We start from the raw sequence: 21,265 nt of genomic DNA on the forward strand, positions 1-21,265 counted from the left end.
TCTTCCGCTGACATGCTAGCTACATACTTGCTATCTTAGTCTTAGTCTTAGTAAACTTTAGCCAGTACAGCTATCAGAAAAACAACACAATACACATTAATCCACAGGATCCAACAATAAACTTCGGGCGCCAATGTTTCAGAGGGGACTAGTAATCACAGCAGATTATTGATGAGGCCAGTGGTTATTGGCACAAATTAATTTTTTAGTCTATTTGTTTAGGTACCATGTACCGACCACCAGATGGCAGAAGCCTATATTCAGACAGGATCATTTCTGCTTTCCTGGTAGCCCTGGCTATGTACACAACACAATTCTCAATTCGAGGCTATTCTTGTCTTTCAAAAGTGGCGTCTACATTAAAACTTCTCAGCTTTCGATAGAAGTACATACGCTGGTGAGCCTCTGGCCTCAAATGTGAGGTTTCTATCAATAATGGTGCCCAAGTATTTGTATTGTTGTACAATATCAACCACCTGAACATGAATGGATGGGGAGTTTAAGAACATCATAAAACCATTGACTACCGGGCCGTGAATGCTGTCTTGATTGTTTAAGAGAGACAAAATCACAGAGTTGTCTGCAAATTTGAGGAGGATAAAAGTATGTCGGATAAAAAGGTCTGTTGCTTAAAAAGTCAAGGAGCCAAGATACTAAGCCCGGGTCAAGATTGTGTATGACAGTCAGCTAAAATGTGCAGTTAAATGCAATTAAAAGCAAAAGAAAGATCAATAAAAACTAGAGGTGCAAAGTTATGTGGCCCCTGAAGATGACCCAAGACTATAGCAGTTAGCTATAGTCTTCACTTTAATTTGCTAGAGTACTTCTGCTAAGGTTGGAGGACCTTTGTTGTCATGGATACTCTAATAAAACCATAGCTAAGGTTATGAAACAAAAAGAACAATGCAGACAGTCTCGCGGTCTGGTGACCCATCCATCCGCCCTGACCTCCTCTAGAGGCCACTACGGGCGTTTATCAACATCAGTCAACACCCAAGTACTCTTTCAATTCACTGCACACATCCGGCCAAGTATGGTCCAAATACCAGGATATGTTCTGGCCCCGCCCATTTAATTGAGGCGGTATCAGGGGGTAATCAGGAGCTACAGCCACTAGATGGTGCCATCACTTGAACACATAAAGCGCCTCAGTCTAAAGCCTATTTTTGAATGGCTTTCGAATGTAAATGAGAAGCAATAATCAAAGTGTGAGAATACACCAACAAGACACAACGCTTTGCTGCTACTGCTGTCGCTCTGCTTCTAATAATAACAGTGGCAGTGAAGTAAATGTTGTCTGATGAACTGTGCACCCACAGGAAGTTTCAACTCTCTAACAAACAGATTTTCCTCGAGAAGAACTGAAACCAGCCGCTGAATGCTACCAAACTCAGAAAATGAAGTACGGACAGTTCAATGAGCTCCAGCTGACTTGTAGCTGGGCTGAAACAGATCATGTTTGTCAAATATTAAACTACAATCTCCTGCATTCCCAGTTGATGATTAAACTTAGAACTTTTGAACTCACGGATTATTTTTATTAAAGCTTTCATTTTCTGAGTCTTCAAATATTTTAGTCATTCTGTAGGGTTCAAGCTACAAACTGGCATTCAAGTTGTAAAATAAAAAAATAACATAAAAAAAAGCCACGAGTTTAACAAGCTAGCAGCCAGGCAAGCTTGGTATTATCCTTAAAAAATGTTACAAAATTTTTTACCTCTGTACAACTACATTATAACACATTTGCTCACCCTCCATCCACAATTTCTGAAAATGTCAGTAAAGGAAGGTGCTTCGATTTGAAAGGTTTTCCAAAAAGCGAGTTAAAAAGTATAAAATGATCTGTGTTTAAGTGGTAGCAGCATCTGAAGGCCACAAAGCTAGCAGTTTAAGTTTAAGCTAACGACTGGCGTAATATCAACATTTTCCTCACAAATATCATAAAACTGAAAATTGCCATTCACCTGCACTATTACTCCACACCACGAGGTGGCGCTGTATGTGTTGTTAAAATGTCAAAGACGACCGCATTTGAAGGCAGAGTTGCTTTTTAGTACATGCTAGGAAATCTACGCAGAAATATTATGAAATTCAAGTCTTAATTTACCCTCCACCTCCACTTCTCCACACCAGAAGAGGGCGCCACTCATGTAAAGGCTAAAGCGTTCGAAGGCTTTGTAGTAAGTGTTTATTTAAATTTCACTTTCAGAGTTGTCACTATGAAAAAATATTCCTAAATTGTGTCAATTTTTTTTTTCACTTTTCAGGATTTTTCCCCCGAAGATAACACAATATAAAATTATTTAATAAATAGTTATATAAAACATAATTATCACAATTAATTAATTAATTCATTATTAAATAAAAACATGTGGGTAATATGTCCTGAAACGATTCTAAAAATATCTTTCTTTACATTGCCAAAGATGCCCTTCACTTTTGCAGCTGCCCCTGCCAACTGTCTCCACTTAAAATCGAACCCACCCACTCGCAACATGTTCACTCAGATATTCAATATTTTCCACTCTGCTTGTGGTCTCTTTGTCTCTCTCTCTCTCTGCCACACACACACGCACACACACACGCACGCATATACACGATATATATCTATATGCTGCGGGTAACTCAGTACAAGGAAGTGCCTCAGTCTGTTGGTTGCTGTTGTCTAGTGTCCGCCTCCCTCTCTTCATTTCCTGAATCCGGCCCCTCTGTTTCACAGCGACATGGGACAGCGACTCACACCCGGGGACCGAAAAGACGCAGAGAAAAGACAATGAAGCGCAGAGGTAAGAGACACACTTTCACGCGTTCACACCCATCAACAGAAAATCTCACTAGGAAGTTTTTTTTATTTATTTATTTTGCGATTTATTCTCAATGGACTGTTGTTGTTGCTGTTGCTGCTGTTGCGGCGGCGGCGTAACGTCTGTCAGTGCGCAAAAAGCGACAACCACAACCATGAATAACTTCACGACGTTAGAGAATTAACTATGAAATCAGATATGCGGCGGTATGAACTGTTACCGTTGTTGAATAGTATGCACACTGTAGGCTGAAATAAACATAATAAAATGGGTACAAGTGTCACAGGAGATTAATTGCGGGGCTTTGTGCGTTGGTTAATATTAAACCAGTCTTGCAGGGTTGTTTTAATCCATTAAAGTAAACTATTAATACGCCTTAAATGAAACTAAATGACCTGAGAACAGGTGCACCTCCTCCCAAATACCAGGAGCGCATATTTTACTTGTCCTACTTCCTTCTCCTGCATTCATATCCAGTCGGAGTTTAAATCCACAATCAGTCACCCTGTGGCTGTTCATGCCCCCTTTATTTATTTATTTATTTATTTATTTATTCATTCACCATTTATGATAAAACTACACTCAGGCCTTAAGATTTATAGATGAGTGTAAGGAAATGTGGACGCTTTTACGTTGTCAATTTGACACATTTTTATTAAAACTACATTTTGTTCGTTAAACACATGCAACATGATGACCTAAACCGAACCCCAAGAAGCTATTATTGTCAGCGGAGGGAGGATATCCCAAAATAACAACACTTAGAAGCCGGGCAGTTTGTTTATGTTTTTCACAGTGTTTTACTGTTTTAGTTTTTACTTTTTGCTCACCTTCAGCTTCCTCTCGAATACGTCTGATGAGCTGACAGGTGAAAAGATCAACTTTAGGGATGCTAGTACCCCTGTTGCTACGCTAGGTGTTCTAGCGAGTGGCCTGGGGATGCTGTCATCTGGTTTAGGGACATCATTGGATGTTTGGATGCTAGTGAGGGGCCCACAAATGCTAGGAACTTGTTTGGGGATGCTTGTTGACCATCTTGGAATGCTCGTCAAGTCAAAATATGCTAATAACCTGCCCCAGGGTGCTACTGAGTAGCTTTGGAAGTCTAGTAACCAGTTTAGGGAGGCTCGTTGCTAAACTTGGAATGCTAGGTGTGCAAACCACCTCACTGTCTACATGTAAAATCTCATATTAGATTCCAATTTTTAGCATTTTTAAGTCCCATTCTCCACTGTATATACAGAATGTCGGAGTGCTGCTATTTTTTTTGTATATTTTGTATATTCTTTCAAATTTGATGTTGTCTTTCTATTGTTTTTTTGTACATATTCTTGAAAAATGTCTTATGTCTTAGGTGCTAGTCAAAATATGCTAACAACCAGCCACAGGATGCTACTGACTTGCTTTGGAAGTCTAGTAACTAGTTTAGGCATGCTTGTCACTAGCCTTAATGTCTGTTACTACTCTAGTTATGCTAGTTACTAGCCTTGGGATGTCGTTGACCAGCTCAGCGATGCTTGTAAGTAGCTTAGGAATGCTAGGAACTAGTTTAGGGATTCCTGTTGCCAATGCTATGGGCTGCTCTCGTTATGCCAGTAACCAACCTTGCTAGTCAATGGAAATCCTTGGAAATCTATTAACAAATTTATGCGTGCATACTAATTGGTTCTCTAGGTAAGCTAGTCACTAGGAGTGGGATAAGTTTAGCCTAGCTGGTATTCTAGGAATGCTAATTGTTAGCTTCTTGATGCTAGTAAGTAGCTATGAATGCTAGGAACTAGTTCAAGGGTACCGGTTTCTGGCCTTGTGGGTCCAAGAGCCTGTTCTTAGGATGCTAGTAACTCGTTTTAGAATGATAGGTAGCACAGGAATGCTAGTTGCTAACCTAAGGACTACTCAAGGAATCGTAGTGACCAGCCCAGGGATGCCAGTAGATGTAGTACAGTATCAGCACGAAGACCAAATCAAGTGGGAAAACATGACTTTTGGTCCTAATTTCATCTTCAAAGCTTCACAAAAGGGGACATGTTCAGATCGGAGCACATGGAGTAGTGGGGAGAGCTACAGGGCCTAGCGTTTTCACAGATCACATAGGTGGATGACATGACTCACATGTGGATGCCCCTGAATAGTCTTGACATTTGTGTACAGTCACAGAAAATGAAACAAATACTACATAAGATACAACAACCCTGACGACTGTCTTCAAACCTAAATCTTTTTCCAGGAACCAGTTAAAATCCAACTTCAGGAACAGAGTTTCACAGAAAGCAAATAAGTCAAAGTGAAAGCTGGTGAATGTGAGTTCTCAGTAAATTTCTTTAGAATACAGGAGGAAGCTAAGCCGTAAATCAGAGAGTATCTGTAGGATGACGCCTGAACTTTAGGACACAATTTCGTTTACTGTTTGGGAGACACTTCCTGTGTGTGGTCAGACTGAAAACTGTATTCTAGGAATACATGAACTCTTCTTCTTTTGAAAACACACATCTAAAACAGTCTTTGAAATCCTCCCTACGTAGCTCAGCTTCGGCCCTCCACAGTCTGATGACATCCCCCAATGGACTGAGGGCGTGGGCGTGGTCAGAATGAGTTCTGAGGCGCTATTGGAGGAGACGCTGATCAAGCGGTCTCAACAGAAGAAGAGGACGTCGCCGCTGAACTACAAGGAGAGACTCTTCGTCCTCACCAAGAATCAGCTGACGTACTACGACGGAAGGCCCGAGGTCATTTTCGGGATCATTTCTCATTTTTCTTGTGTTTCATACAAATCACACGAGTGTGCTATATTTTTATCTTGTTCTTTGCGTCTTCCACATTTTAAAATGTTTAAGCCAGTCAGCTTAAGTAAGCAGAAAAACTAGAAAACAAAGGGAAAGAGGTTGAGCCTAAGAAATGCAGTAAAACCACAACTTGTTGGTTTTGCACTGTAGTTTATATACAACTCAAGTGGTTAGACTTTAGGAACTTTAGACAGACCCAAGTTAGCAGTTTCCCACTAGTTGTATGCTATGCTAACTGCTCATTTCATATAGAACCACGGAAGTTGCATTAATCAGACCGTCTTCTAAAACTTTGAGACCAAGTTTTACTTCAATATTTTAGCTAACGACACATGATGCAGTTTCGGTTTTGGGAGGAAAACCCCCGCGCATCTGCATTCACACCAATTCACACCAAAACACAAAAGAAACAGCAGCTTGCTTTCGTGTCGAAAAACGTGAGCGTTTGATTACTTCTGATCGCATCTGCAGAAGATATATATATATATATATATATATAGAAAAAACAGTACAGCAGCTCAAAGAGGAAGTCAGAAGTGTTGCCAGGTGATGAGATATGATGATGAAAATAGCAAAAAGACAACAACAGGAAAAAAAAAAAAAGAAACAAAAAAAAAACAAAAGGTCGTTGTTTCCATCTACAGAAGAAGTTCAGGAGGGGCTCGATCGAACTGAGCCGCATCAGATGTGTGGAGATTGTCAAGAACGGAGGAGGGATCATCCCCTGCCAGAACAAATACCCATTTCAGGTAAAAAATAAATAAATAAATAAATAATAATCTGTTTTACAATCTGTACATCTTTAACCACAGCTGATGAGACATTTGATGGGTTTAATGTCACTTGTACCTACTATGAACTTGTACTTGTCTCTTCAAGATGTTTCATCCAAGTTGGGGTTTAAAAAGGATCATTTGTGGGTTTGAAGACTAGAGTCTCTTAACCAACCAGATAGTTGGAGGGAACTGTTTGGAGCCTGTTTCCCATGAACGCCGCCCTGTTGGCTCCTACATGTTGCAGATTATATCTCAGTGCATAAATGGCTTCTTTTAGGCCGTTTTCAAACCATCTGTGGACATTGTCGTCCCTCAGGTGTTGTTTTTTTTTTTTGTCTTTGGAGTGAACATGTTTCTGCCTCAGTGTGTGTGTGTGATGACGCTGCTTGGATGAGTGGTGTTTTTTTTTTTTTGCTTTGTTTTTTTTTTACACCATGACCTAGATCACAGAGAACCTTCACAGACACAATCACCAGAGGTTTCAGTCACATCTCATTGACTTTTTTTTTTTTTTTTGTCAAACTCAGTACAAATATAACTTAAGTTGATGCATTTCAATGCATTTGCAACCGACCTGTAAAAAAAGAAACTGTCTCTCTGTTTGTGCTTAGGTGGTGTACGACACCAACACCCTGTATGTGTTCGCGCCGAGCCACGACAGCCGTAGCCTCTGGGTCCAGAGCCTCAAGGACGGTCAGTTGGTACTCACAGACACAGCAGACTGGTACCTTCAGGTGGAACAAGAACGCAAGACGACTGCACTCTGAGTTTTCACACTTTAAACCACACACCTCTGTGTGTGTCCTGTTTCCATCGCTGCTCGTTTTTTGTTTTTTTTTCACACGGTGGTCAGAATAAGGTGGTGCAAGGTTATTCTACCCACTTGATGGGCTGACGTCCTCCTGCAGTCTCTGACGGGGTTAGGCCTACAATGGCTTAAATTAGAAAACCGGTGCACTGAACTCACAGGGGTTTTAAAATATCAGCCTGGTAGAATGGATGAAACTGCAGCACTTGTTTAGTGTGTATGCTTCCATTTATTACAAAACGGCTTTCACAACTGTAAACTTTAAAATGCCGGCCGTTTTTGCGATTACCTGAAATTCTGGTGGACGTGCAACTGAACAGCTAATGATGTGGTCACTGGTTACTTTTGGTTAATGTAGTGAAAAAAGTTGTGGGAGGAGGAGGAGGAGGTTTCGCATGAAGGTAGTGTGTGTGGTGAAGCATGCTCCTGTATTAACAGGAAGTTGGTCATTGCAGTTTGTCTCATTTGTCCCAGTTTAAACGCTGAGCTATGTTTTACAGCCACTTGAACGCACACGTTTCGTTTAGTACCCGACTATTCATATAGCTCTATAAAAATTACAAATCAGGCAGTCGCACTCAGACAAGAACACATTTTAAAATTTTAAATATGTAATTCTGAAAGTTTGTTGTGTCGATCAACCTTTTGTGTGTGTTCATCCAGAAATCAAAGACAACCCAGTGGTCATGATGAAGTTTCACCCTCAGTTCTGGCAGGACGGGGCGTGGCTCTGCTGTCGCCAGGTGGAAAAACAGGCCCTGGGCTGTGAGGAGTACAACCTGTTCGGAGACAGTAAGTCGCACGCTTGTGTTCGTCTTTCTTGACTCGTGGGGACCCTGAGTAATCACTTCTATTCTGGGCCCTTCACGGTCGTAGCTGTTCCACCTCCTAACAGACTCTGAAGACGTGTGGACGGACTCAAATGTCCTGACTAAGACGATTCAGACCTGGAGGTTATGAACTGGCATCTTTTAGCTCAAAGGTTTGGTTGTTGAGCTACAATTACAAGTGCTTTCAATGTTTTCTAAGTAATTTTAGAAATTTGGATGAATTTAAATGAAATTTTGTGTCATTAAATTATAATTAAATAGCGTTTTAGCAGCACTAAGACGATTCATGTCTAAAGGCTAGCCTGTTTTAGCTCAAAGTTTTGGCTCTTGAGCTACTGTTACAAGTATTTTGAGGATTTTGGATGCATTTAAATCTTTAAATAATAATTAAATAGCTTTTTAGTTGCACCGAAGCGGATCAAAATGTCCTCATTAAGACGATTCATGGTTTTAGCTCAAAGTTTTGTTTTTTGTTTAAAAGTTTGGAACTTTGGTGCATTTCTTTTAGTCTCTTTAACTTATAGTTAAATAGCGTTTCAGTGGCGCTGAAGCTTAAACTAACCTAACCAAACCTGGAGGCTATCAACCCTGCAGATTGTTTTAGCCTCTTAGTCGTAACACCATTAAATGTTCAGATGTAGTTGTAGATTTTAGATTTCTCTGTAGTAGATTTGAGTTGTGCTGAAGCCAAATGTACTTCATGATTGAAACCCAGGCTTTAACTGATTATCCACTCTGCAGCTTTTCAGCCTCTTTTGGCTCAAAGTTTTGGTTCTTGAGCTCCCATTACAAGTGTCAGAAGAGTTTTTGATATTTGTTTAGTATGTGGAGGAGTTTTAGTGCATTCAAATTTTATTTTGTGTCTTTAAATACTAATACACTTGCACAGTTAAAGCTACATGCAGTCAGTGGAAATCAGGAACTCAAATTAAGTGCCTCCAGTGGACTTCTTGTCTGCAGCTTCGAAACACTTGATTTACCAAGTGGAAAACAAAAACAGGAAATCTCATTTAAAAACTTTAAACATAAGCCGTTGGCTCACTCGTTTAAGCATGCAATTCCTGTGACGCTGCATCGAGCCCGGTCAACAACTGGAGTAAGAGGTCACCCGGCCTCAGAGATCTAACATCAGCATTAATCCAAAGAAGCAAAAGAGAAAAATGTTGAAACTTTCTGCTTGACTCACTGTTTCTGTTCCTCTTTCTTTAGTTTCCAGAAAACCTTTACCCCCGATTCCTGGAGAGGAACGTAAAGACGGGAGGGTAATCTCACACTAACTATAAAAACTCACGGTACCGTATCAACCCCAGTTTGAACCTACAAGCATTTCATCATCCCTCCCTCCCTGTGCAGCGTCGGCGTCCTCCTCCCTCACCTCCCAACCCCGATGATGATGACTTCGACGAAGAAGAAGATGACGATGCCGAGGTCGAGGAGGAGGTGGTGGTGGCTCTGTACAACTTTCCGGCCACCGAGCCTCACGACCTGAGCCTGGTCAAAGGGTGCGAGTATGTCATCTGGAGAAGAATGACGTCAACTGGTACAAGGCGCGCAACACGTATGGGTGAGTATGAATATCTGAGTGTCATTTGGAGAGTCTGGTAGGCTGGTGAACCGACTGAGGGAACATGGTGGCCAAGTCGAAAAGTTGGTGCATTCCCAAAGAGAAACTAAAAAATACAGTTTATAAATGTACAAATGTCCCTGTTAGCTCTCTGCAGATGGAAATAACATGACAGGAGAAGGTTGGGCATAAAATACTGATAGGAAATAGCGTGTTATTGCAAAATGATTCATTGATCTGGATAGAATTTTCCATCCCGGAAGCCGGACCAAATTCCCTACTTACAAAATGTTGGCGTTGTCCCGGAGTCTCTCCATTGGGAACTGATTCCAACAAAGATCTACTGGGGCCAATCACATTATTTGGGTTGGGCTTTATGTGGACAGAAGCGTAAGAGTAGTCAAACGGGTGAGCGCATGTGGGCACAATGGTGTTGACTCCATTTACAACAAAATGGTTCTGATTGGTTTTAGGACTGTGCAGTCACCGGCAGACTTCTTTGTTCATGTCTGATAATGAAATCCACAATCCATATTCTGATAAGAATTGAGTGTGGCTAAATTACAGAATAAATTCTCTCTCAGCATCACAGTGGTCAGTTACAAATGTGAACTCCTAATTCAGCTGATTCTGCAGGCTCCTGTCGCAGCAGTTTCACAAAATGCTGAACACATGCAAGACAGAAGCTCAGAAGAGGACTGTGGTGAAAACTTTCAGCGGACACTGCAACACCTTTCTTTCTGTTGTTGTCCTGGTTTCCTTTATGTTGGTATTAGGATGATTCCCGTAGATTACAAAAAAAAAGAAAAATTGGAAGCATAAAAAAAAGTACAATAAATCTCCCGATTGCTGCGTTTCCATTTCCCCTAGAAATGTGGCTAAATATCGCAATAGAGAAACAGAAATGCCTACATTTCAAAAAAACTCTCACATATCTAAAGCTAAAACATTTTATGCTCTCATGAGGTGGTTTTTCAGATGTATCCATACAAAAGTGTATCGCACATGTGCAATGGGAGCACTTTTATTTAATTTCCCCGTGACTGGAGATGATGCAAGGGATCATGTGACCAGTTCACTTAAAATCCATGTTCCTCAAAGTGATTTTAAGAGAGAATCTAAGAGAAATTATGCAAAACACCTTTAATGGAAATGCGAACAAAGAGCAACAGGACTTCATCAAAGTTTCAGAAATATCGCTTTTATTTTGTGAAAAACTGTGATGGAAACGCAGTGATGAAAACCCAGAAGTTGGAGCAATAACTCGTCACATGACTTCACATACTCAGAAATCACGGAAATTAGGCTAAATCAAAGGAATGAGGCTAAATGTGTCCTAGACCACCTCCACACATGGACTTTAAGGGGGAACACTAGAGATCAGGTTACATTAATAACCAGGTCTGAACAGCTGACTCCCGGCGTATTGTATTGGTGTGAGATTTTACATTATTTTCCCCAAACTCTTTGCTGATTTGCGTTTTTCTCTGTGTTGTGGACTTTGGTTTGTGTTTCACAGCGAGGAGGGCTACATCCCAAGTAACTATATAACCGAGAAGAAATCTGGAAACCTGGCGCAGTTTGTGTGAGTGTGTCAATCATTTCCTATTTCCTACCAGTGTTAATAAGTAATAAGTCTGAGTGGTCTTTAAACATAAATCCAACTACCAAAGAACAGTTTTTCATGGATCATATTGTCTGTCTCACAATTTGATTAGCTTTTGATCTCGGTTCAAATTTACACCAATCAGCCGCAACATTATGAAATATTGTGTAGGTCCAAAACAGTTGTGATTCATCAGAGAATGGACAGGGGCCTCCTGAGGGTGTCCTGTCCGGAAACACAATGTTGTTGGTGGGGGCCTTTGGGTTCATTGGTTGATGGCCTCTTCATTCTCCTTCTGGAGTCCCCAGATGGCCGGAGACGGATGGTTTTACCCTTAGAAAAAAGGCTAAACGAATTTTTCGAATCATTTTTATATGCAGGTAAGACTTTATGCTATTAATATATGATAATCTTGTGTTATCCAGGTGAGACGCGTCCTCAGATTCCTCTGCAGGCATGTATTGCCAAAAAAAACAAAAAAAAAAAATCAGACAAACCCAACATCATCTTTTTTTTTGTTGACGAAAGTAAAGGGAAGGCCTCAACTTCTTATTTTTAATCATGTGCCGACTTTGGTTACCAGCGTGATGAGGTCGATACTTTCGTTATAGTTTCTCTTCTATACGTCCGGTAAATAACTCCTCACAGAGTTCATGCACCTGCTGTCCCACAGATACTTGATCAGTTTGGGATCTAGGGAATTTGGAGGCCAGGTCACCACCTTGTGCTGTTCTTCATGTGTTTTTTGAGTTGTTTCTAAAGTTAGAGTGTTATTGCTATGGGGTGGGACTGTCTGGTCTGGTCTGGTCTAGGTGTGTGATTAACAGACACATGGATGAACACCAGGTCCAAATGTTTCCCCAGCAGGACACTGAACTGTCACAAGATGATTCAAATGTTGTTTACCTCTCTAGTCAGTGGTCATAATGTTGTGGCTGACCGGCGTATATGTCCTCGTGCTACACAGCACATTTAACCAGGTTGTAGCTCTGGACCACCAGTCAGACATTTTGACAGCATCAGTTTCTCTGCTGTTTCTTGTAGTTGGTACAGTAAACACGTCAATAGGAACAAAGCGGAGGAGCTGCTGAGGAAGGAGGTCAGTCCGTGTTCCATTTCCTCTCTGTCTGGTTTTACTTCACGTAGCATTACGTCTTTGATGTCTTTCTTCATTTTCTATCCTTTCTCCTTCATGCGTCCTTCCATTTTCATTGTTTCTGTCTTCCTTCGGTGCCTTGCTGACTCCCTGAACTAGTCCTTGGACAGTTTCGTCTTCCATCTTTTGTCCTGCAGTGCTCAGGAACTTTTAGCCTGTCCCTCCACACCTCTCTATGACCGCCTCTCTGTTATGTCCCTCTGCAGGACAAAGAAGGAGCCTTCATTGTCAGAGACTCCAGCACCCCAGGAGCCTACACCGTCTCTCTTTACTCCAAGTCTTCTGGAGGGTAATGCTACACAACTGTTACTTTAATGGTTTTTATTGTGTTTGTCTTGACATGAGGAATATAAAACTGTTCTAGGCAAATATCTTAAAGTAATATTTGGCGCCAATAGGATGACTTTAAAACTGCTTGTACAGTTTTTCAAGGTTTGTTCTGGTGGTTCTAAGGATCTATCTAATACCAACAGCAGGGCTCTGGCTTTGCGCCACTTTTTTTTTGTTGTTTGTGGTTTCAATTTAAGTGTTGTTTTGGATTCAGTTTTATCAGAACCAGCTTTATTGGCCAAGTATGAGTGCACATACAAGGAATTTGACTCCGGTGTCTTTGCTCAGTGGTACATAACATAAATTAGACTGTCAGACTATAGAATTTAGAGAAAAAAATAAATAAAATAAAGGACAGAAGCACATATATAGAACGTCTGCTCAGAGTTCGTCTGAGCAACAGCCCGGGAAACTGTTTTTGTGGCGGGTGGTTTTAGCGTACAGTGCTCTGTGTTGTGTTGCAACAAGGGGAGGAGTCTGAACAGGTTGTATCTGAGTTGTGAGGGGTCCTTGGCCCGCTTCCTGGACCTGGACCACCTGGATGGAGGGAAGGTCAGTACCAATAATCCTCTCTGCAGATCTGATTGTCCTCTGCAGTCTGTCCTTGTTCTGTCTGGTGGCTGATCCTAACCAGACCATGATGGACGTGGTCAGGACAGACTGGATTATTGCTGTCTAGAAGATGATCAGCAGCTCCTGGGACAGGTTGAATGTCCTGATCTGACACACGAAGTACAACCTCTGCTGGGCCTTCTTGCTGACAGAGTCAATGTGGGAGGTCCATTTCAGGTCCCGTGAGATTGTGGACTCTAGAAACTTGAAGGAGCTTTTCAATTAGTGTTGGACCGTTTGAGACCACATTAGGACCGGTTTGAATTTGGTTTTAGATATTGTTTGGATTTGGGTTGGCATAGATTTTGGACTTGGCTTTTCAAGACTAAAGAGTCCAGGATTAAGAGTGTTCTAGGCCACTTAGGGACCTGATTTTGGACTGGTTTTAGATGCAGTCTTACATACTGTGTTGGTTTTGTGTTGGACTTGACTTTGGACTGTTTTCAAGTTTGTCTTGGCTGGCTGTGAACCATTTTAGTCTTAGATTATATTTCTTGGTTTCTGGGCTGGTTTTAATTTGCCTTGGAGTCAGTTTTGGACAGTTTGAGACCACATTAGAACTGATATACAACTGGTTTGGGGTTTGGTTTTGGATATTGTGTGGATTTGGGTTCATTTTGGATTTGAATCGAGTGATTTTTAGACATATTTAGACATTCATTGGATTTGTGTTGCCGTTGATGTTGGACTGGTTTAACCTTTGGCCTTGGAGGATTTTAATTATTTTAGACAACATTGGGACCTGATTTTGGTCTGGCTTTGGATTTAGTTTTTTGTGTTCTTTGTGGAGGTTGGAATCATTTTTTTTAAAATTGCGAATCATTTTAGACAGCTTTTAATCTGCGGCCCGCACTGCTGTTGGACTTTCTTTTGAGTTGATTTTGGATTTGCAGAGTGTTCTGGATTGTGTTAGACCTGGTTTCTGTTGGAGATTGGTTTCAGACTGGTTGTGAACCATTTTAGACAGCCTTTGGTCTTGTTTTTTGCACTGGTTTTAGATTTAGCTTTAAGACAGTGTTTTGGATTTGTATCAGACATGGACACTTATTCTCTTTGCAGCTAATCATGGTTCAGTGTTCGGGCTTGTTGTCATGCTGCAGATCAGTTGCTTCACTGTTAAAAATTTAAACCTACCAAGTGCCTAAAAAAACTTTTCTGTTTGTGTCCTGTTTAAGAGAGGGACTTCCAGCTATTAAACATTACCACATCAAGGAGACACAGGGCTCACCCAAACAGTATTACCTGGCTGAGAAACACCTGTTCAGTTCCATCCCCGATCTGATCGAGTACCACAAACACAACGCAGCAGGTAAAACACAATCTTAGCAGGTAGATATAGCTCTCCTGCCAGAATCCTGTGGAGAAATTTATTTATCAACATCTCTTCTGTCTGCTTCAGGTCTTGTAGCCCGGTTGAGGTATCCTGTAGGAAAACAAGACAAATCAGCTCCGTCCACCGCTGGCTTCAGCTACGGTGAGTACAACATATTTTTCCTTGACCACTGCTCACTGTCCTTCTAAAAACTTCTAAAAACTACTTTATTTCCGTCCTCCAGAGACGTGGGAGATAAACCCCAACGATCTGACATTCATGAAAGAGCTCGGCAGCGGTCAGTTCGGTCTGGTGAGGCTTGGCAAGTGGAGGGCTCAGCACAAAGTGGCCATCAAAGCCATCAGGGAGGGGGCCATGTCCGAGGAGGACTTCATCGAGGAGGCCAAGGTCATGATGTAAGAAAGGGGAGAAGAAATAGAGGAGGGGGGAGGTGTCATTCAAATGTTACCCTAAGGAAATGATGAAGGAATGACCCTATATGGCTATCGAGAAGTCACACTTGACTTCTGCCACCATCTAGTGGACACTGTTAAGTACTAGCTCTAGTCGTATTTGCCAGCCAGTTTTGGTGTAACTTGATGCCAAATTTTAATTATTACATTTACTCAAACTGCAACTCACAACAGTCATTTTATTTGTCACATTTAGACTAAATCTTAATCAAAATTTTCTCCCCAATTTATGTAAAACCTATATATGTAGCAGAGATTTGAATATTGAGGGTGACACGTTGCAGGCCAAACTTGACCTAACTTACCCTTCTGCCATGATCCCTCAGGATGTTTCAGGTCAACATGTTTGGGGTCTCTGTAAAGGTCAGATCATGGACTTTATATTAATGTAAGGTACAATAAAATCCCACCACGCCGGCCCGAATTAGCCAGCTAGAAACAAAGACAAGTTTGAGACCAGACACAATGCAGTCAGTATTTGACCTGAATTACCCTTCTGCCATGACTCCCCAGGTTCAACATATATGGGGCTACTGTAGAGGTTAGATCATGGCCTTTATGTTTAAATATGTCTAAGTCAAAAGTCAGGATGCTGTAACTTCATGATAGCTACGCATATTCTGAAAGTCTGATATTCAAATTACATTCTAGTCTTATTAACATTACCATGTCAATGTCTCATCTAAGTCACAGAAATAATGGACATTGAAGAATATTTTTCCTCATCTTCTTATTTAACAAAATGACACTTGTTGTCTACAGGAGGTTGTCGCATACTAACCTGGTGCAGCTGTATGGAGTGTGCAGCAAGCAGAGGCCCATCTACATTGTGACAGAATTCATGGCCAATGGCTGCCTGCTGAACTACCTCAGGCAGCAGCGGGGCACTTTCGACCCAGAGTCGTTGCTGAGTATCTGCCAGGATGTCAGCGAGGGCATGGAGCACCTGGAGGCCAATGGCTTCATCCACAGAGACCTGGTAACGTCATGTTTCTTCAACCTGAATGGATCCAGTTTCCACTTTTACAACCACGAGGATTGTTTACCAAATACTCAGCTTTTTGGCTCATCTTCCTCTTCTCTTTACCCTCAAGGCTGCCAGAAACTGTCTGGTGAACGACAACCTGGTGGTGAAGGTGTCGGACTTTGGCATGGCCAGGTACGAGTATGATGAGTGTTTGACGTCTTGTTGCAATAAATAGGATTAGAGACTCACTTTGCATTAAAACCATTTCTGTAGATACGTGTTAGATGACCAGTACACGAGCTCATCGGGTGCCAAGTTTCCTGTGAAGTGGTCACCTCCTGAAGTGTTTAACTTCTGCAAGTACAGCAGCAAGTCTGATGTCTGGTCCTTCGGTAAGAAAACTCTGACGCCAACAAGTCAAAAGCAACAAAAAACACTTGCTCTCATTAAACCTGCTTGTGTTTGTGTAACCAGGTGTGTTGATGTGGGAGGTCTTCACAGAAGGTCGTATGCCATTTGAATTGGTAAGCAATCACGAGGTGGTTACTTTGGTAACCCAGGGTCACCGCCTGTACAGGCCCAAATTGGCCACTCCTGCCATCTACGACATCATGGGTAAATGCTGGCACGAGGTGAGAAAAACCAATATTTCTGCATTCATGAATACACAAGATAATATGTTACAATCCCTTATGCCAAGATCCAAGTAAAAACACATTTAGAACTGAAAAGCGACCAGCAGGCTAGCAGTCAGCTACCAGCTAGCAACCCACAAGAAGACACCAGCTAACTAGCCTAGCCAGGGCTTTCAAGTGCGCACCTCCCTTCAGTCATGTTTTGTTAAGTTAGGCCCACGACACTTAAAAGCATCCTGGAGTCACCCCCCTTCATGCTGCCTCCACACAACCGTGTGACTTTCAACCACCAAGGGATTAGCTTAGCCCTTTTTTACTGATATTCAACAAAATGGACAATTGTGCCGGTCAGGTGTTCGAGCTACCGCTCTCCTCAGAAGTGAAGGGGTGGGATGATACAGACCCTTGTTCGGGTAGGGGATGGAGATTGAGGATACAGAAATGAGCCACAACCCGCACACCTATACACAAAATCAAACTTCCAAATGGCCGTGCGGTTCTGCCAGCACATGTAGACCAGACCAAACCAAAACCTGTGACTTGCATTGAACCACATAGCTAGCCTTACCTTTGTGTATTAATTAAATCTCCTGCATACAATTCAAGGAATGTATTTCTCAGGTACTATGAGGTAAACATGTACAGTGGGGGAAATAAGTATTTGATCCCCTGCTGAATTTGTAAGTTTGCCCACTTCCATAGAAATGATCAGACTCTGGTTTTTATGGTTGTTTACTGGTTATGGGTATAGACAGAATATCAATCGAAAATGCATAAAAAACACACAATCTAAAAGTTATAAATTGTTATGTATTTTATTAAGGGAAATAAGTATTTGATCCCCAAGCACAACACAAGTCAGTACTTTGTAGAGAAACCTTTGTTGGCAAGCACAGCGATGAGACGTTTCTTGTAGTTGGTCACCAGGTTTGCACACAGCGCAGGAGGGATTTTGGCCCATTCATCTTTACAGACAGTCTCTAAATCCTTCAAGTTTCTTGGCTGCCTCTTGGAAACTCGGAGCTTCAGCTCCCTCCACAGGTTTTCGATCGGGTTAAGGTCTGGAGACTGACTAGGCCACTCCATGACCTTAATATGCTTCTTCTTGAGCCACTCCTTTGTTGTCCTGACAGTATGTTTTGGGTCATTGTCATGTTGGAAAACCCACCCACGAGGCATCTTCAGTGTTCTTGCTGAGGAAAGAAGGTTTTTGTCCAAGATGTTACAGTACATGGCTGCATTCATTGGCCCCATAATGCGGTGAAGTTGCCCTGTACCCTTTGCTGAAAAACAGCCCCAAAACATGATGTTTCCACCTCCATGCTTAACCGTGGGTATGGTGTTCTTTGGGTCATACTCACGTTTTTTCATCCTCCAAACACGGCGGGTCGACTTAATGCCACATAGCTCAACTTTGGTTTCGTCAGACCACAGCACTTTCTCCCAAGCCTTCTCTGAGTCATTTAGATGTTCACTGGCAAACTTAAGGCGGGCCTGTACATGTGCCTTCTTGAGCAGGGGGACCTTGCGGGCACTGCAAGAGTTCAATCCATAACGGCGCAGTGTGTTGCCAACTGTTTTCTTGGTGACGGAGGTCCCAACTGCTTCCAGATCATTAACAAACTCCTGCCGTGTTGTTTTAGGCTGCTCCCTCACCTTTCTCATCATCATCCTCACTCCATGAGGCGAGATTTTGCGGGGAGCTCCAGACCGAGGACAGTTGATGGTCCTTTTATGGGTCTTCCACTTGCGAATAATGGCACCAATAGTTGTCACCTTCTCACCAAGCCTTTTGCTGATGGTTTTGTAACCTATACCAGCCTTGTGCAGGTCTACAATCTTGTCCCTGACATCTTTTGACAGCTCTTTGGTCTTGCCCATGGTGCTGTAGAAGTTGGAATGTAAGAAACTGATTCTTAGAGCAGGTGTGCTTTATATACATGACGAGTTAAGATCAGGAGTATTGGTAATTAGTTGACTGAGCACAGCTGTGTGCCACATGCGCACCAGCCAATCTGTAGGAGCCTGAATTCTAAGTGAATTGTTGGGGATCAAATACTTATTTCCCTTAATAAAATACATAACAATTTATAACTTTTAGATTGTGTGTTTTTTATGCATTTTCGACTGATATTCTGTCTATACCCATAACCAGTAAACAACCATAAAAACCAGAGTCTGATCATTTCTATGGAAGTGGGCAAACTTACAAATTCAGCAGGGGATCAAATACTTATTTCCCCCACTGTATAGTTGCTAACAACCCAACTTTTATTGTCCTAAATTTATCTGGGTTCAATTTAGTGTCCAGAATTGAGAACTCTCACCCTTTTTGCAGAACTTTACATCATTTCATGTGTCACCTCTTTGTCTGCAGAGACCAGAGGACCGTCTATCGTTCGCTCAGCTTTGCGCTGCGATCTCCAACGCTCTAGAGGGTGAGGCCTCATCCCCGAATTGACCTATAAGCTCCTTGAAGCATTAGCCATATCTGTGGCGGCCATGTCTGCGGTGACCTGCCAGTCGCCAGGGTGCTTCCTTAGTTGGATTTACGGCACAGGAGACACAGCAGCAGCCACATGGAGAACACCATGCGATGCAGCTCATAGCGTCTTGGATGGACCAATCGATTGGAGAGGAAGGACCAATCACAGTTGTCCTCTGCTCATCCACCAATGATTCTCCGGTCATTTCAGACTCGAAACAGTTCACACTGAGAGTGGTGACCACAAGGCGGATGTGTTCCAGGATGACGAGAACACACATGAATCAAGAAAACACATAAATAACTCTCACAATGGATGTTGAAAAATCAGCTAAGAAAAACTTTGCAATGACATTTAATGTCAACTTAATGCACTTGGTTAAAAGAACTGTCAATGACACATAAATTGTTTGAAGCCGCAGGACACAACATGAACTTTCCTGAAGCATAGATAGATAGATAGATAGATAGATAGATAGATAGATAGATAGATAGATAGATAGATAGATAGATAGATCATCATCCCTGAAGGGAAATTGACGTACAGTATAATGAATCCTGACAAGTCGTGACATCTGTGTCTTTTGTTGTTTAACTTTACTGACAAATTCAGCTACAGCACAAATCTGTTCAAGTGTTATTTATACCACATGCTTCACATTAATATTAAAGAACTGTATGGAGAAAATTATGTATAATCTGTGTGGCTCGACCCTTTGACCCTTTTACATCAGGGGAAAGACTTCATGTTCAGTTTGCTTAATGCAAGGGCGTCCAAAACTTTTACACTGAGGGCCACATACCTGAAGATATAGGAAGGACTGTAGCACCCACCCAGACCAGACCAGACCAGACCAGACCAGACCAGGTACCTCCACACTCCTTGATCGCAGCAGCCAACTGTCATAGCTTCAGACTAGCTGCCATTTGCTTGACTTCCTGCTCTCGTTCGGCATCAGTGTAGGTCTGATGTTTGGCTCACTTGTTATCTTGCTTTTCTTTGGTTTCTTGTCTTTCTTGTTTTGACGTTTCTGCAGCAGTCAAGACACTAGCACCTCCTTCTGTTAAAACCAAATAACACAATACAGTCAAATGCAAATTCCATGTGTGGGCTGTGTTCATTTATATTTTTAGAATTTACATGTTTTAGTAAAGGGTGAACTGGAGGCAGAAGACGTTCGCTTACAGTCAGTCACTGATTCAGTGCTGTCTCACCAGTGCACCTTCACACCTAGCGCCACACTACACCTGTAAATCTAAGCCTCCTGTACATAGTAGGCCCCGCCCCTACAGACTCGCTGTCAGTCCCCAGGTCACACACTGCCATGTTAGCAGAAGAGAAGCTAACAGTTCAAACTCTACAGATGCTGACTTGTGTAGCAACACTTGAGGTTCAGATTTCACATAACTTCCTCTGGAAATGCAAATAGCATTTGTAGCTCCCTGGTATTAAATCTGTGGTGTTTTATTTTAAAGGGCAACTTTTAAACAGAGGAAACTCATTTGCGACAGAAATACATTGAGTACATTCTGCAGAAATAATCTTTTTCTCAAATTGTTTATGCAACAAAAAACATGAACTCATTCATTTATTTTCCTTCAACTTGTACAATTATTACACATCGCGAGGCATGCTCAGGTAAAACCACAGAAAGTAGAAAGATGGATGGCGGTGCAGCTCCTCAAAATTGAAGTCAAAGCCAGTCGAGCTCCCCCTGCTGTCTGGAAGCTGCACTAAAGGCCAACATGGATCGCTTTGTCGCTTGAACACTTGAATGAGTTTAATATGGAACACACATAATAGGTAGGGGGTCCCTACTTAATGTCTCCATCAGTTTGGGGGTCCTTGGTCTGAAAAACATTGAAGACCTCTGATCTACGGAGTGACTGCAGCCAAAGAGAAAGAAGCCAGAGACTTGGGACTTAGATATTTTTACTTATTGTTACACCTAATAGTTTTGTAAATGGTTGTAAATAGTTGTAGCTTGAAATAACTTCATAAATAACTTCTTTGCTAATTTGTTGCTAATATGTTTCTGGTCTTCACAATGAAAAATCACAACGAAAACAACAAAACTCAATGGGATTCTATGGTTTTAATGTAGTTTTAGATTCAATGTGTCA

At 41.8% G+C, this 21,265-nt stretch overlaps 1 protein-coding gene across 1 annotated transcript; it reads left to right on the forward strand.

Annotated features, from left to right (window-relative positions):
• The first annotated feature begins 2,622 nt into the window (after positions 1–2,622).
• On the forward strand, positions 2,623–20,245 carry LOC125015921 (tyrosine-protein kinase Tec-like). The gene is given in 19 exon segments (XM_047598006.1): positions 2,623–2,786; positions 5,327–5,530; positions 6,232–6,336; positions 6,975–7,056; positions 7,835–7,963; positions 9,211–9,263; positions 9,355–9,517; positions 9,520–9,565; positions 11,085–11,150; positions 12,216–12,270; positions 12,534–12,616; positions 14,445–14,578; positions 14,669–14,743; positions 14,826–14,997; positions 15,817–16,033; positions 16,149–16,213; positions 16,295–16,413; positions 16,496–16,653; positions 19,034–20,245. Coding segments are annotated over 18 exon segments (1,944 nt in total). The 5' UTR covers positions 2,623–2,786; positions 5,327–5,392; the 3' UTR covers positions 19,118–20,245.
• The last annotated feature ends 1,020 nt before the right edge of the window (positions 20,246–21,265 follow it).

Source organism: Mugil cephalus, chromosome 1, assembly GCF_022458985.1.
Source record: "Mugil cephalus isolate CIBA_MC_2020 chromosome 1, CIBA_Mcephalus_1.1, whole genome shotgun sequence".
Taxonomy (NCBI): Eukaryota; Metazoa; Chordata; class Actinopteri; order Mugiliformes; family Mugilidae; genus Mugil; species Mugil cephalus.